General features: G+C 35.6%; 2 protein-coding genes across 2 annotated transcripts in view; one reads left to right on the forward strand and one right to left on the reverse strand.

The window, feature by feature from the left end:
• The window catches only part of LOC136815441 (cation channel sperm-associated auxiliary subunit gamma-like), a 170,922-nt gene that overhangs the window by 6,561 nt on the left and 145,926 nt on the right, over positions 1-18,435 (forward strand). Inside the window, exon 3 of the mRNA XM_067071893.1 lies at positions 2,443-2,565. Within this exon, the coding sequence (XP_066927994.1) occupies positions 2,443-2,565 (123 nt within the window). The remainder of the gene's footprint in view (positions 1-2,442; positions 2,566-18,435) is intronic.
• On the reverse strand, positions 7,026-8,053 carry LOC136815437 (fibrinogen-like protein A). Its single transcript, XM_067071888.1, has one exon. The coding sequence runs from the start codon at positions 7,927-7,929 to the stop codon at positions 7,057-7,059; it is 873 nt and encodes a 290-aa protein (XP_066927989.1). The 5' UTR covers positions 7,930-8,053; the 3' UTR covers positions 7,026-7,056.

The raw sequence follows: 18,435 nt of genomic DNA on the forward strand, positions 1-18,435 counted from the left end.
ACTTTAAATCTCTTTTTTGGTTTATGACTCGGACGTTTGCCGTTTTTCATCTCACCGAAGAAAAGCCTTTTTGGAAGCCGCTTGTCTTACATACGCACTAAGTGACCTGTCCATCGCATTTGGTTTCGCATAATTATACTTTCAACACTATCAACATTTGCTCGAGAAAGAACCTCCGTGTCTGGAGTAAAAGTGTCCCAACGAATATTGAGAACACGACGGAGGAATTTTTGATGGGCACGTTCAAGTAACCTGATGTGTCTGCGATATGTGGTCCAGGTTTCAGAAGAATATAGAAGAGCAGTAAGAATACAAGATTTGTAGACACTGACCTTGGTTTTTAAGTAATGTTACTGTCTGACCAAACACGATTTTCTAAGGCACCAAAAGATTTTGTAGCTTTTTGAATACGAAGTAACACTTCAGAGTCAAGTGTACCGTCTTTTGATAAAGAACTACCAAGATAAACAAAACTGTCTACTACCTCGAGTCGAGTACCGTTAACAAAGATATTTGGTTCCGCGTAGTGAATGTTTGGAGGTGGTGTATACATGACTTTAGTTTTTTTAAGGCTTATTGTAAGACCAAAAGCGTCACAGGTACTAAAAAAAAGATCCATGATGAGCTGCATGTCATCTTCTGAATGAGAGACTAAATCAGCGTCATCTGCGTATAACAATTCGCGATAATCATTTCAAAAACTTTAGATTTGGCCTGAAGTCGTCGAAGATCAAAAACTTTTCCTGAGGTTCGGAAACGTAGAAATACACCAGCTGTACATTCTTTGAAAGCATGACAGAGAATTGACGCGAAGAAAATTGAAAAAAGGGTAGGCGCAAGTATGTCACCCTGTTTCACCCCGTTTTAAACAGCTATTGGGCGTGAAAGAGTGCCACTAAAGGATAAGCGAGCTTTCATATCCCCATGAAGTTTTTTAACAAGATTAACGTAAAGATCAGGGCAGTCGAGTTTACCCAAGATGGCCCAAAGCGCCTCACGATTAACGGTGTCGAAAGCTTTTGTAAGGTCAACAAACACCTGGTACAGAGACATACGTTGTTCTATACATTTTTCTTGTAATTGACGTGCAGCTAAAATCATGTCTGTTGTGCCCCTTCCTGATCGAAAACCTGACTGAGTTTCAGAAATAATGAGAGCACAAATGAAAGAAGTTAATCTATCTAATAACACCTTGGAAAAGACCTTACCCACTGACTCCAGAAGACTTATGCCACGATAGTTACCACATTCCGATCTTGAACCTTTCCCTTTGTAAAGACAAACTAAAATAGCATCAATCCAGTCCTGATGAACAAGCCCCCCATTCCAGACATCAGAGATCAAATTGTATATATGGGTATGGACGCTATCACCTCCGTGAAGCAAAACATCTACATACACGCCATCAAGACCAGGGGCCTTTCCCGTGTTGATTTTTTTAATGGCTTTAACAACTTCTATTTTAGTCGGTGGGATAGCCATATCGTTAAAAATTTCATTTTGGGAAAGATTTTGTATAACATTATTATCAACTGTCGAGGGATTAAAAAAGAGTTCCGAAAAATGTTCTGTCCAGCGATCTTGAATACTGGTTGAATCTTTGAGGAGAACATTTCCATCTTTGGAGAGAAGTGGGGAAATGGATGAAGATTTTGGCCCATATGCTTGTCTTAGCATATGATAAAAGGTTTTAGAATCTTTTCTATCAAAGGCTTGTTGAATTTCTAAAGAAAGATTCTGCCACCAATCATTCTTCATTTTACGCAGTTTACGTTGAAGAGTGGCCTTTGTTTCTTTCCACAAAAGTTCAACTCTGGGGTCGGGGTCATTTCCAGAAGAAAGAAGTTTTTGAAAGATGGTGTTTTTTTCTTGTAAGAGTTGATCGATTTCAGGGTTGTTATCATCAAACCAGTCTTTATGTTGTTTTTGTTTGAAGCCTAAAATATCAGTACTAACAGTGTAAGAAACATACTTAAAATTTTCCCAAGAACCATCAAATACAACATTGTCGAAAGCACGATAGCTTCTCCCGAATAAGAGGGTTGTTTAGTTTTGAAACATTGACACGTTTAGGAATTTTAACACCATTTGCACGACATCGGTGCATAAGATGTAATTTCAGTTTCCCCCTTAAGAGAAAATGATCAGTACCGCACTCTGCACTACGCAAAACCTTAACATTAAAAACATCCTGCATATCACGTTTGCGACAAATCACATAATCAATCATGTGACCTTGACGTGATCTTGGGTGAATCCAAGTAGTGGTGATAGGGGGTGCAATATAAACATATCATTTTAACAATAAAAACAAAGAATTTTCAGCTTATACCGGCCGTTTTCCGCGAAAAAAGAAAACGAACCGAACAAAACAACAGGACAAGTTTCCCTAAATACTATCCACATTTTTCTGCATAATTTTTATATTTACATTCTATACAGATCATGTTCGAATCGAATTTGTGACATCGTGTGGTATAGTGTTCTCCCTCTTCACGATGATACCGATGCTTTGGAACTTATTGTCTCTGGCAACGGTTTTGGTGAAGGCGTTCCTACCAAGAGGTATTTTTTTTATTGTCATTTAATATTTGTGTTATATTGTGTTTGTTTTCCCAGGGTTGCTACATCTGCCAGAAATGTATCAAATTAGGAAAGTCTGGAAAAAGTCTGGAATTGGCATACCTGTCTAGAAAAAAGAATTGGTATTTGAAGGAAATAGTACTGAATGAAGTCTAGCAAACTTTCTAGAAATAGGAAACTTTTATCCTGGCATTTTTATTATTATTTTTTCGTTTATATACTACATGAACATAAACACACAAACATTATATACTACAAAATCAAACATAAAAAGCCAAGATTGTGAGGATAAAAAAATCATAACATAAAATCACCTTTTCTTTAAACTATATTTTCATCTTTACAGCTCTTTATTAAGTTTTCATTCAAGTTTCTACCTAGGCTGCGCGCATCCCCAGAATTTATTTTGTTATAGGGGATGCGTATCGTGTATGAAATTCTCGTCCGAGAGTTACCTGAAATTTGGGGTAACCAAAATTTGCATAAAATTTACATAATTTCGTCACATCCAATCAAAGAAAGAAAAAAATGAAGTCATTGTGCTGTTGTTTTCATAATTATCAATTTTCATTCATTGAACAAAGAAAAAAAGAAGTCATTGTATTGCTATGACACATAATCAAAAAAGAAAAAAGAAAAGACGGGGGTAAGTTGGGACAGAAATATTTTAGACGATACATCCCCTATATCAAATCATATCAGAGAGGATGCGTGCAGCCTAGTTTCTACCATAATAGTCTGCGTATAAGTAGCAGGCAAATTACGGTAAACACTAAACATTTGAAATTCCCCAAAAATTTCAAACCAAATCATATTCTTTCTGATAATTTCTAATTCCGTTGTATTCATCCATCTGGTCTTTCAAAATGACCGTTAAGAAAAAACTAAAACCTTCTAAACCAGCGCCCAGCCGAAAAAGACTTATTTTGTTCGTTGTGCGAAATTGGTAAACTCAAACTGAAACTCATGTTGCGGCCTCATGTCGTAAAACAATAAATTTTATTTGTTTCTTTCAGAGAGAGTTTTAAATATACTCAAGTTAGATTATCATCAGACATTGCGTCTAAATTTCATTTCTACAAAAGTTGCTATGTCAGGAATGGTCCAATACGCATTACCGTCAGAACGAATAGCAGTTAAAAGTGTTTCCAAGCAATTATTAAACCACCACCCAGTTCCTTCCCAGTTATTTGAACAATCCCCTCCAGAATTGTCATTATCTTGATCATACGTTGAAAATTTCGTATTGTTATGGTAACTAAGGGCAGTCAAATCATTGGCATCGCCTGACACACCGCTGATCTTCAATGTGTATTTGCTCGCCTCATCTCCAATTTCAAAAGTGTCGTATTTTGCATAAACTGGTTTTGTTTGTCCTTTCATTCGCATGTTGATCAACAGCTCTGATTTATTCGGTGCCATCGATTCTTTGGTCAAATCATGGACTATTTCATTTCCAAGCCAGAATTCATTGGCTAACTCTCCAAAACCATATTTGTAGTTATTCCAGTTCTGTTTAAAGTCTAAGGATCCGCTTTCTCTTTTGAGATATACCGTCCATCCTCCACCTTGGGTAGTTTGATCGCAGAACACACGTGGTCTGTTAAATACAGGTCCCACCAGCTGATAAAAGCCATTAACTTGATAGCTGATAGCCAGCTTGTCGAAACTCGAGACAATCTTTCATAGGGTCAGTATTCGTACAGTCGCAGTATTCGCTCTTAGGGATCAACTTACAAGGAGCACAATGTCCGTAGAATTTCTTTATGAGAGCTATCGATTTTAACTTCAGTTTGTAGGTCGGTTTGATTTTCTGTAGATTGGAGAAATTGATCGGTCAACCAAGACATCTACTGTTTCATTGCCAGTGGCTGATGTATAAGCAAACCATTGTATGCAGATGAATATGAAGATTTGACTTCCTGTTAGCGCCATTTTACTTTCCTTCGCCAGCTTTGAACCAGTGTTTGGTGTTTTGTTGAAAATTTAGTGGTCTTTTTATACATGTTGTAGGTTCATGGATTTATTGACTTATCGAGTTTCGTTTGCCTTTTATTGCTCCAAACAATAATGTTGGTTTGGAACGTTTCAAAAACTTTTTCCGTTTAATTTGCGGCTACAGTTTAATTGTGCCAAAGAAAGAACAAAAAAATTGGCACTGTGTACCAATGACAAAGACGCATTCCAATTAAATTTTAGCCGCAAATTAAACGGCAAAAATCTCCATCTAGCGTGGCCCTAGAATTTAGCCAATCTCATAAATGAACATCTACATTAGTGTAATTTCTCTTCTTTTCTAGCAATTTTTTTAAAACATTGATTCACAACAGAACTGAAACCCAAATGGTTGATTCTGCGGCGAAAAAAAAGTCATCATAAGGAATTAGATAAAGAAGTATTATCGTTTGGTGAATGAGTTGTGAACAAATTTTGTGTAAAGTAAAATCCTCAAAACTCATCATCTCACTGGATCTTGAAACAATTGAAACAATTGAAGTTTTAGAAATCCATGTTATAGTCTTACAAGTTTGTTATGATCATGATTTATGGTATGATAAAAGGTTATACACTGTTGGAAAGATATTCTCGAGGAGAACTATCAAATAAATTGAAAATTGGAGACGAAAAATACAGATGAAACTACTGGTTTCGTGACATAATATACTTTTTAGAATATTTGAACTTCGCCGATTTCAAATCTGTTTTCAGCTTGTTGTTGTCACTATTTTTGAATCTTAAGTTTTTCATCTTCAATTTTCGATTCAACGGAAATTTTCAATAATATTTGATAATTCTCCTGGAAATTATCATTCCAACGGTGTATAGCTTTTTGAACCTACCTCGAAGGTCCTTTAAATTAACACACTCCCCTTCCCTTTCCCCTGTCAACAATCAATGATGAAATTTAATGCGCTATGCATTTTCGCTAAACGCTATATTTTCTGACTGATTGTTTTCGTTTTTCTCCTTATTGCTATCTAACTTTCATCATTAGGTATGTCCATTCAGAGTATCTAGTTTGTTTTAACATAGCATTAATGGGTGCTGAGAAATTATCAAAAAAAAGTAAAGTGTCTACATATTGAGACATTTGAGACAAACTTTGGAGCCTTTCTTTGCGAAACAGTTCCTTTATCCCTGAAAAGTTTATGTTATAAAGGTTGTGAATCAACCCATAAAAACGCTACCGTTTAGCAAACTTTTGTTGAGCAAGGATTACGTGGTGTGCCTCTTTTTATTTAGCTTTAGTCACTGAATTTGAATAAAAAGGAAAACTTATGATCTACTGAGTAAAATAGTCTTATTCGCTAAAATCTTAATTATAACTTTTGGCTTTAAGGTCCTACAAATCATAACCGTTTTTCGTTCTTTCGTTCGCCTATCTGTTCGTTCTGTTAGGTCTGTTACGATTTTTTTTAGGGATTAGGTCATTGGGTTTTTCTAATTTTTTACAAACTGATTCAAAATAACGATATCCAAATTTTTTTTACTGAAATAACGGGTCTAAGAGAGATTTTCGAAATATCCGAGAAAATATCGTGGTATTAGCTTTGGGTCAACCGTATATAAACTTATCGTCAACATAAATGGCAATGTTCAAAATTTAGTTAGACATTTTTGTAAAGAGAAAACCGGTAGCATCGATGATGCCGATAGTTATATTTTATAATGACAACCCCTAATCTATAAAAAAATGGGCAAGTATCGCAATGTATGTAGACCTGAAATCGTCAGGTTTTCACTACCGTCAAATTCGAAATTGACGGACTTTCACGTCCAACATTTCCGAAGCGTCTGACGTGCATGCATTGTTAGATCTAAACAATTCGTCTAGGTCTTCACTGTGGTAAATTTCGTAAATTGACTGACTTTCAAGTCTTACTTTTCCGAAACGTCAGACGTGCACATGCTTTATTTCTATGCGCTTTCATTACACTTGTAATCTAACAATTCAAAATAGGTCTCCTTGGTCGTGCAAGATAACGCAAGTCTCCAAGCAAAGTCACTTAATAAGTTGATTCTTAGGGTTAAGGTCCTGCAAAGGCTAGTACCTTAGGTAGAATTAAGAAAATTCTAGAAACAACGTGAAAGTTTTTTCATATTCTAAAACATCCAATTTTTTTTTAGAAAATTGGACTAAAAATAGGAGCATACTACGAACATTTTTTAGACTTAAAACCCACGGTCTGAAGGTTTCAAAATCTTCAGACGTTCTTGCAAAAAAAATTTAACCGAAAGAACGAAAAAAAACAATATGATTATATAATAAGAACATACGATATCTAAGCTATAAATTTAAGAACATTTTAAGAACATTCAAGTTTTTTCAGAGTTTGAAACATACAATTTCTTAGAAAATTAGATTAAAATATGATTGTATTGATTCTCATCTGATCGTTTGAACTTCTTTATCAATGTTTTCATTGCTTCGCGTCCACGATTTTGAGGTTGAATGAACTTACTTTTTAATGATTAGAGCTTACGGCGCATCATCATTTGGACAAATTCGGGTTGGTTACTACCAACCCAATAGATATTACCGTTATCCTTTGTAAATTTGTAATTACCAGTCAAAAGCGTGTTATAACAACTTTTGAACCACCAACCAACTCTGTATCTAGACGAACAATGGCCAGAATACTTGTCATTATCCTGATCATACGTTGAAAACTTCATGTTGTTATGATAACCAAGAAAAGAACTTGATCCAGTTAAATGAGATGCATCGCCTGATACACCGCTGATCTTCAATGTGTATTTGCTCCCCTCATCTCCAATTTCAAAAGTGTCGTATTTGGCGAAAACTAGTTTGGTTTGTCCTTTCATTCGCATGTTGATCAACAGCTCTGACTTCTTTGGAGCCACTGATGGTTTGGTCAAATCATGGACCATTTCATTTCCAAGCCAAAATTCACTGGTCATCTTACCAAAACCATATTTGTAGTCCAGCCAGTTCTGTTTGAAGTCTGTTGATCCATCTTGTCTCCTTAAGAAAACTGTCCAGCCACCATTTTGAGTGGTTTGATCGCAGTAGACGTTTTCTTTCTGTGTTACTTTGTAGATTCCATTCTTGGTGTAGCCGTTCTGTAAAAACTCCAGACAATCTTTCATCGGTGTGATGGCTGTACAATCACAGCTTTTGCTATTAAAGATTGATCTACATGGCAAGCAATCACCATACATCTTTTTGAGCAGGGAAAGTAACTTCATCTTTAGTTTGATTTTCTGGAGATTGGAAATTGATTGGTCAATCAAGACATCTACTGTTTCATTGCCAGTGGCTGATGTATACGCAAACCATTGTATGCAGATGAATATGAAGATTTGACTTCCTGTTAGCGCCATTTTACTGTTCTTCGCCAGCTTTGAACCAGTGTTTGGTGTTTTGTTAAAATTTAGTGGTCTTTTTATACATGTAGGTTTATGAATTTCTTGACTTATCGAGTTTCGTTTGCCTCATTGCTCCAAACAAAAGTGTTGTGTTTGCACGTTGCTCCAAAAATCTTTTTACCCGTTTAATGGAAAGTAAATTTATCCTTTTATGGTCAAAGATTTTCAAGCGATAATGATCTTAGTGATCAGTCTTTTTGAAAGATTATTAAAAATTATATCGATACATTTTATTGTTAAAAACTATAAGGCTGTTTATCGATAAAATTGGTAGATGTGTTGTAAAGTTTGCTTTATCTAGTCAGCACAGAATGAAATCTTTCCGAAATTAGTCTTAGAAACACGTGGGAATTACGAGATATGCGGGTTGATAAAACTAAGCATAAGAAATGCTTGTGAAAGTTACGAAGCAAGCGACTCGATAAAACTAATAACAAGAGACGCTCGTGAAAAAAGATTTCCTCGACCGGTTTTTAGTGGTTAAAAAAATAAGGCTAATCACCGTCACCGTCTGATTTTAAAATACCGTATTCCCGTTTCTTGTTTCGTGAAATCCCGTAATACCGTACTAAAAAATGGGCAATCCCGTCACACCGTAAAAGTATAAACCCCCTGAATGGCATACCCCTCAAAGCGTTAACCTTTTGATGCTGGTAAAAATGAAAATTATTTGCACCAAACATAAACAATAAAAAATTCCATAAATTTTAATTGATAATTTAGTGTTCTGTCGTAGTAGGGGGGGGGGGGGGGTCCAAAATTTCACTTTTTGAGTTTAACCATCTTTTTCAAATTAATTTTTCATGCTGATTCCGAATTTGAAATCCGTTTTTCCATATCTCTTACCCCTGCGCGGCTACCGGAGAGCCTTTTTTCGGAAAACCGCCCAAAACCACTAAAAGTCAAATTTTTTGAAATTTTCCATTTTGAATAGCTTTCTAGTGATGTGATATCTTTTTTAAATCAGTTTTTCATGCTGATTCCGAATCTGAAATTCATTTTGTCATAGCTCTCACCCTTGGCCTGGTATAGGAGGCTGTTTTTTTACTAAAATCTTCGAATCCAAGGAAACTTGATAATTTGAAAATGTTTGAATTTGAATGAACTTTGAATGAAAAATTTAATGATAACAACTTGTTTTAGATCAGATTTTCATGCTGATTTCGAATTTCAAATCAGTTTTTGCATATCTCATACCTTTGGCTTGCTACCGGGCCGGCTACATGAGGTTCCTTATTCAGAAAATATCGTAAAAATGTACTGAAATGAATATTTTTGAAGGAGATTCTTGTACTTGGATTCCATTTATCAAAACATCTGGTCATAGATTCCTTGTTACAAAGAGTTTTGAGTACTTTATGCAATGATGCAACCCTATGGACTGAGCTGCTTTTAATTTGTCTGCTTAGAATATAATCAAAGATGTAAAAATCAAATTGTTAAAAATACCTTGAGCTAAAGTCTATTCACGATAAGTGTGCACTCTTTTTTCATTTACCTATAACTTTTGAAGGAATTCTTCAATCTTTATAAATTTGGTATCATTGGAAAGATATTAGTGAGTGGAACAATTTGAAATAAAAAAACTTTTAAAAAGATTATAAAAATGAAGATGAAAATGAAGAAGAAAAAAATGAAGATCTTGTAGAAAAGTGCTATAACTTTCATTTTCACTGGAAAGATTCTTTGATCTTAGGAGATCATCACTGTGAAGAAATTTCATAAAATAATTTTTATTCAATATAAAGTTATGATACAAGTTAATAAGTGATTGACCCCAAAAAACAGCAAAAACTGCAGAAAAACAGCGTTTTTAGACGTCAATCAGCTTATAACTTTGTTTGATATCTTTTGACTGAATGATTATTTTTGAGAATTTTTTTCACAGTGATGACGTTCAACGATTAAGGATTCACTTCAGTGAAAATGATAGTTATAGCACTTTTCTACAAGATCTTCATTTTTTTCTTCTTCATTTTCATCTTCATTTTTATAATCTTTTTAAAGTTTTTTTTATTTCAAATTGTTCCACTCACTAATATCTTTCCAATGATACCAAATTTATAAAGATTGAAGAATTCCTTCAAAAGTTATAGGTAAATGAAAAAAGAGTGCACACTTATCGTGAATAGACTTTAGTAAAATTCTTCCAAATGCAATGATTGTCTGCATTGGACATTCAAAAGTTGATATTGACTTTTACAAGCCGTATATCATTGTTTGAAAGGTTAAGTTACAATGAAAATCATAGGGATTTATAGACCTTAAATACCGAATAGATAGAATCTAAAAATCCTACATTGGAATAGTTGTTTATTGAACCAATCAAAAGGCACTATTGTTTTATCCATCCCTTAAATATTTGCTTGAATAGATTTGAAGAACTAATGCTTTTTACAAATAAATCAGACCTTAAGCTGTTGATTTAATTACAATATTATTGGTGTCAATTATTAAGGACTTCCACAAATATGACTATCTGTTCAAACAAGGGTTCTTTGAGAAGTTAATTAGAAAAATATGTTTTGAGAAATTAAATCATCTTGTGATGAACTTCGTAGTAAAACGTCCCTCCTTTCCTGGGAGACAACCATGTAAATGCTTTCATATTGGTCCATTTGTTTGGAAGTTACATTTTAGGAATAGTTTATATTTCTTAAACATTGGTATCTTTCAATATAAACCTGTTCTTATATGACTTGTTTGAAAAATTTGAAAAATTCCATATATTAGCTATCTGTATAGCCTAGTGATTTTAATTTTAACTCACCCCTTAAATGATTAAGGCTTCCTAAAAATAATTATCTACTTTTCAATGTTCAATTAATTTAGGGAATCATTGTATTTGAAAGGAGTTCACTAGCTCAAGATAGTTTAAACGAGATTCTAAGCAGGTTGAATTTTGCTTCATGACTAGTTGAGCAGATAAATTCATAGCAGCAGTACAAAGGGTTAGCTCATTGGATAAAGATAAAGTATATACTCAAGACACCCTATGACGATGAATGTATAACATTAGCAAAGTGTCAAAAAGCCACAGACGAACTAAAAGCTTAGAAATATCCTTTCAATAATATCGTTTTTGCACATTTTCTGCAATATTTTCTGAATAAGGAAACCTCATGTAGCCGGCCCCGTAGCAGGTCAGTGGCAGGAGATATGCAAAAACTGATTTGAAATTTGAAATCAGCATGAAAACTTGATCTAAAACAAGTATTGCTATTAAATTTTTCATTCAAAGTTCATTCAAAGTGAAACATTTTCTAATTATCAATTTTCCTTAGTTTCGAAGATTTTAGTAAAAAAAAACAGCCTCCTATACCAGGCCAAGGGTGAGAGTTATGACAAAATGAATTTCAGATTCGGAATCAGCATGAAAAACTGATTTAAAAAAGATATCACATCACTAGAAAGCTATTCAAAATGGAAAATTTCAAAAAAATTGACTTTTAGCGGTTTTGGGCGGTTTTCCGAAAAAAGGGTCTCCGGTAGCCGCCCAGGGGTAAGAGATATGGAAAAATGGATTTCAAATTCGGAATCAGCATGAAAAATTAATTTAAAAAAGATGGTTAAACATCAAAATTTCCAAAAAAAGTCATTTTTGGACCCCCCCCCCTAGTCGTAGAGGTATATATTTTGTTCGAAGGTCTCCCTTCAACCTAAAAACAGTACTCAGCGTCATCAAAAAAAAAGATAAAAAAGACACCCCCTCACTGACCTGTTGGAATTTTTTCAGACAGTCGGGATAAAAATAACGGACTGAAACTCGATGGGGATTGATATTCCCATATTTCTTGTGGCTGGGGATTTCAATTCTTTTGTTTTAAAGTCATAAAATTCAGTGGGGATGGGAAAAATAGCATTTTTATTGAAGGGTAATTTTCAACCGGGGACGATATTTTGGCCAATTTTTCCAGTGGGAAGAGGTCCCAGTGGGTTGTCGGTGAAAAGGGGGTGTAAAAAGCAAAGCTCTGTCAGAGTCTAGTCTATTGAGTAGCTAGCTCTACTCATGAGATAAATAATCCAAATCTCATGGTTGATTGAAATTCGATTGACGTTTTTGCTTACGTTAAATTGTAATTTCCCGCGAACTTGTAATTTCCCTCCTAGCTTTTGTAATTTCCCTCCTAGCTTTTGTAATTTCCCTCCTAGATTTTGTAATTTCCCGCAAAAGTGAAATTTTCATCGTTTGGAAATTCATACTTTTTTCGACTTTCTTACTAACTTCAAAGGCTTAAGTAAATGGAATACTATCCAATCAAAACTCGATTCGCGTTTCTAAGACTTTTTTGAGACCTTTTTAAATTTCCAGTGATTTCCAGTGTTAAATTGACGTCTTTCAGAATTGTTAGAATTTCAATCCAAACCATGAGATTAACCAGGAATCCCATGCTTGTTTCGTGAAATTCTGGATAAATTACCCTCTGTCAAATTTCGAAATGTTTTAAATTTCCCTCGTTGCACTCGGGAAATTTCAAAAAATTTCAAAATCGACCTCGGGAAATTTATCCCGAATTTTTCTTATAACCATGAGATTACTAGTACAAATCAATTTGAATCTGTAGTTTTATTAATAGTTTAATCCACTTTTTACAAAAAGAAGTAGCTCCACGTTTTTTTTATAAGTACAAACTATGATAACAACATAAGGCTTCGATGGCCAAAATGCTAAGAACAAGTTAAGAAAATTTTAAGGCTTCGCCGACTCTGAAACACCCATTTTCTTAGGAAAATTGACAAAAGATAATACTCAAAAAATGGTGAAAATAAGAACATATTAAGAACATTTTCAGGCTTAAAACTCAAAAAGTTCAGCACCTCGGAATGCTTCAAAAATTTTGGATGTTCTTATAAAAGACGTGAATTTCCCATTCCCTAAGGTCTTACGTAAAACTTTACGTGCATACGAAAAAAGCTTTACAGATCTTTCTCAAGTTTCTATTCAAGTTTCTACCATAAACATAATATACGTATAATAGTCTGCGTATAAGTTCCCAATAATTACGGTAAACACTAAACATTTGAAATTCCACAAAAATTTCACACCAAATCATATCCTTTCTGATAATTTCTAATTCTGTTGTATTCATCAATCTGGTCTTTCAAAATTACCGTTTAGGAAAAACTGAATCCTTCCAAATGGATAAAAAATGTCTGGAAAGTTTTTGACATTTTCAGGCAAAAAATCTGAAAAAATCTGGCTTTTGAAACTAAAAGTCAGGCCTTAAAAACTTGGCAAACCTGTAGAAACCAAGCAGTCCGGCAACCTTTAACCACCAACCCCGCCCTAAATCTAGAAACTCTCTGAACCCTGCCCTTTCAGAGCAACCCCACCCTTGACCACCAAAATATCCATACCGCACCCTTCAAAAAAAACAAAAAAATTTCCATGGTTTCCAGACTCTTAGAACTTGTTCTCAGATAGGCCAGAGTATATTTTGGACCTACCCCGGTGGGGTGGAGGTCCTATAAATTAACCTCTGTCTGTCCGTTAGTCTAGCAAGCTAAACGACTAATTTATACATAGTAGAAATGAAGCAAAAAGTAATGAATGGAACAATTTTAGTCGTCTAGAAACCTTTGTGCACTAACTCCAAACAAAAGAAAAGTGTCAATATTGCAATTATGATTTTTTCCTGCTCAAAATAATTCTTGAGAAAAAAAATATGTGTGGATTTGTGTATTGAAAGTTTTTCATTTTGAGTTGATTTCGTTTTGAGAGTTTGTTGTTGCTTGATAAGTTGTTTTCTCGCTACGCAAGTTTCTGCGTAGCTAGCCCCTGTATCTATAAGGCTGGAACACCGGATTCTTCCAGTCGTTTATACAAACTAAATCCCGTATTGTTATTATTAGTATTGGTATTATTAGTATTACACGCATTATAAACGACTCCAGTCTATCTGTCCGTCCGTCCGTCCGTTCGTTACCAACTTTTCTCGAGATTGAATCATAGGAATCTTTTGATTTTTGGTAAAAAGGTGCAAAATTGTGTTGGCCAAAATGTGACGGAGGGTTCAAAATTGGATCATTCATTTTTTTCTGATATTTTGCATGAAAGTAGGGTACCATCATAGGTAAAAGAAAAAAGAAAAATTTGTTGGCTCAAAAAACGCATGTTTATCTATAAGAATCACTATTAATAAGCATACATCGAATTACTCAATTCTTTATGAGATGAATGTTTTTTTTTGCTCGTGAGGGCTTACTTTTGAAGAATATGCGTGTCTAGACATGCAATTTTGGTTGCTTGGCGTGTTTTTATAGAAAAACTGGCCAAATTCGATATTCGATAGGGATTGTCGACTCCAGTCGCAATATCCTCAGGCCTACATGAAAGGGCAGTAAAACCTAACTTGGAAAAGGGCCGACTATCATTCGACTCTGTAATGAGAAATTAGTTCACTCCTTTAGAGCTTCCACGTGGGCGGTAGCCAACCCGCCATCGGATTATCATATACATAGTTATCTAGATCACGAGATAATTCATTTTAAGGTGGGTAAATATGCCGAAAAACTGCTGACAGCCCGGGGGCGGTCAGGCAAATTTAATGAAGGGTATGTGCGGCGTTAAAGGTATGTTATTCAAGATAGCAGAAATGCACATGGGTAGACTTTGGATAAATACACTGTAAGGGTGGAAATTTCAGCAAATCTAGGAAAAATTGCAAATTTGAAAAATGCCCGAAAATTTTGATTATTTTGCTCCAAAAGAGTTGAAAATTTGAGAAAAATGCACTGTATGAATTTCACCGATATTTAGATGCACTTTAAAGGTGCGATTCTAGAAGCCAATTTTTCTGCCGCACATACCGTGAGTTGGTAAACCCTCTGCCCCCCCCCCCGCGGGTAGACTGGTATTTAAAAGTATAAAGGTACGAATAAAAAAAAGAAAACCAAATATCTGAATGAATTCACGATTTCACAAGTTACTTTTCCTACTAATCGAATTGAGGAGATCTGTCACAAAGAATACCTAACCAACCCATCATTTAGTTTTTATAGGAATTCTGAAGTTGGAGGTAATCACTTTGTCATCAAATGTCTCGAATACTTCAATGATGACTTTTTTGTTATCATGATTGAATGAAGATCATATCTATATTTGTATTTTAAAACGAGACAAAACCGGGGGTTACGAATTGGAGACAAAACCGGGGATTACGAGTTGGAGACAAAACCGGGGGTTACGAGTTGGTCACATCAAAAAGAAACTTCAACGTTTAAAGAGAAAATTTTCTTTGAAAAAGAAAATTTCTGTTTTTGCCGAGGGATTTTTTACCAGAGTAACGTCGGCGTTTAGAGCCTTTAGAGTAATGAATTCTAAAAACACCAATAAACTGAGAAACTATTGCACCTCCCTTAGCATTTGTGGCAATCGTTTGTCGTACAGTGCCGTAGACACAAATTTATATTTCAGAGGGCGCAATATGTTTAGTATCTAAAGAGGTCTCACCATTGTTGGGGTGGAAGGGGCAGGAAAATCTTTGGACTTTATACCCTCCAGATTGGCTAAAACTGCCTCTCCGAAAGTCAATTTTCAGCAAAAGGCAAGTAGAAATCACATGCATATCAGTATATTTTCAAATCATAAGACTATCTTCTTACATAGTTAGTGCGTTAGTTAGTTATTTCGTTATTACTGAAACACAAAACTCAAGCGTTTAATTTATATTCAATTTCATAAAAAATGTTCAAAATAACTTTAAATGTTTCGTAAAAAAAAAATTATTCGGCGGGCGCGGCTCGGTTGGCCATAATCTCATGACAACAGATCATCCATTCTGCGTATTCTGTATTTGTCGAAATGAGTAAATTATAGTGAACTTGAAATGATTGAAATTTGCCGAAATCTGTGAAATAAAATAAATGTGAAATATTGTTCGCTTTAGGGCTGATGTTGGGGGTGTACCATGCAATATAAGGTCTAACTTAAGCGCCTAAGACCGTAAGGATGACGGCCTGTCGAAAGACTGTAACGAGGACAGCCATATGGGCGTGGACTATAAGGAGGACAGCCTTTACTCCTAACCTTATGAGCGTGGACTGTAAGGAGGACAGCCTCTACTCCCTAACCTTATGAGCGTGGACTGTAAGGAGGACTGTCAAATGAGCGTGGACTGTAAGGAGGAGCCTTTACTCCTAGCATGTATGTGCATGTAGATACTACATAAGCTAGCCACTAGGTAGGAGTATGGGGTTCCGAAGGGACCCACACCCCCAAAACTACCTGCACAATACATCCCCAAATCAGCAGCCAAACTAAAAAAAAAAAGTCTTTACACATTAGGAACCTAACTCTTGCTAAAAGGATGACAGTCTTGGTCTTAGTGTTTTTAAGTTTTCCCATAGGTCATAATGAGGATAGCCTGAGCCCATGTGTTTGATGAGGATGGCCTGAGCCTATATCCTGATGAGAGTGACCTGAGCCCATGTCCTGGTGGGGATGATTGATTTTAGTCTAAATTGTAATGAGGATGATTGAACTTAGGTGCCTAGGACCGTAGGGATGACGGCCTGTCGAAGGACTGTAAGGAGGACAGTCATATGAACAAGGCAGGATGGTCTGAATCGCGATCTGAGGGTAAAATTGTTTGAACATTTAATGCAAGAGGCCTGCTAAATATATAATAAGATTAATTGAGAATGGTGACATATAACATTTAATCTAAGCACTCTAACTCTGTGTGGGACTTAATATATGTTAATTGCACTGACCAAGAAAGGGGTATGTTTCATAGAGAAAGGGAACCAAGTCCTAGGGTAGTTGAAACCAAAAAAGCAATCTACTTACTGTGAAGCCTGAAAACCCAACCCATAGCTACCCAACAAGTAAATTCCCACATGTTCATTGCTAATATAATTATCATTGAATCGTGACGTCATTCGACTTCACCAGGGATTATAGCAAGAGAAAACAAGAAAGAAAAGAAAAATATCTGTCCCACTTACATGTGAACCCATGGTTGGATAGTAAGAAACCCAGTTAGAACAAATTAAAACTTGACGACACAAGACTAAGAGCTACCCAACCAGTAGGTTTGCATGGGATCATAGGCTAAGATAATTACCAGTGTATCATGACGTCATTAGACGTCGCCAGGAATGATAGGATGAAAAAAAAGGCCAGGTAAAAAAAAAAAAAAAAAAACTGTCAAATTTACAGGTGAACCCATGGGTGGATAGTTAGAAACCCAACTAAAACAAAAAGTAAACATGACAGCACAGACCCAGGGGTATCCAATCAGTAGGTTCCCAAAAGTTCATAGGCTGAGTAATTACCAATGTATCATGACGTCATTGGACGTCGGCATGAGTGATAGGATGAAGAAAAGAAGAGTGAAAAACAACTGTCCAACTTACAGGTGAACCCATGGGTGGATAGTTAGAAACCCAGTTAAAAACAAAAGTAAAACATGACAACACAGAAACCCAGGGCTAACCAATTAGTAGGTTTCCAAAAGTTCAGGCTAAATAATTACCAATGTATCATGACGTCATTGGACGTCGGCAGGAACGATAGGATGAAGAAAAGAGGGGTGAAAAACAAATGCCTAACTTAAAACTGAACTTATGGGTGGATAGTGAGAAACCCAGTTAAAAACAAAATGTGAAACATAACAGCACAGAAACCCAGGGCTATCCAACCAGTAGATTTCCCAAAGGTGCATTTAAGCTGAAATAATTACCAATGTATCAACCAGCACCATTTGATATCACCAGGGATTAAAGGAGGGAGGAACAAATGGTGTGAAAAACAACTGCCCGACTGGACAAATGAACCCATGGGTGGATAGTTAAAAAAATAGTTAAAAACCCCAGATAAAGACAAAAAGGTAAAATATGATAACACATGAAACCCAGGGCTATCAACCAAGGCTTCCAAAGGTTCGTAGGCTAGAATAATGAAGTGGCTAATGTATCAGCGTCGTTGGAAAAACAAAATGGGGGGAAAACAACTGCCCGACTTACGATATATGAACCCATGGTTGGATAGTTAGAAGCCCCCCAGAGAAATGAAAGACAAAAATTAAATTAAAACTTAAAAATTAAACTTGAACCCAACAAAGCAAGGGTGCACAATGTGGTTCCTTTCCACGACTAAGATATTGCCCATGTGCCATGAACAGCGAAATAAACTCAGGGACGTACACGTACACATCAAAGTAGACCATAAAATATAGCCAAGATTTGATTATGTTGGAGGGGGGAGGATGAGAGTAGAAATTTGAACTTACAAGACTGTTCACTTAACTTTCCATTTTGTTGAAAGACCATCCAAGGAAGAGAGTGAAGACAGGTGCATCTGGGACTGTGACTTCGAGGAGAACGAGTACGCAAGTAACAAGACGTGTGTGGATGGGAGCTTGGATTGGTTGTCATCAGTCAGCAATGTTTATTGTTTTTGAAGGAATACAACAGTAGAGTAGCTAACAGCAATCATAGAGTGTAAGGTCAGGACCA

This window comes from Clytia hemisphaerica, unplaced genomic scaffold (genome assembly GCF_902728285.1).
Source record: "Clytia hemisphaerica strain Z4C2 unplaced genomic scaffold, Clytia hemisphaerica genome assembly, whole genome shotgun sequence".
Classification (NCBI taxonomy): domain Eukaryota; kingdom Metazoa; phylum Cnidaria; class Hydrozoa; order Leptothecata; family Clytiidae; genus Clytia; species Clytia hemisphaerica.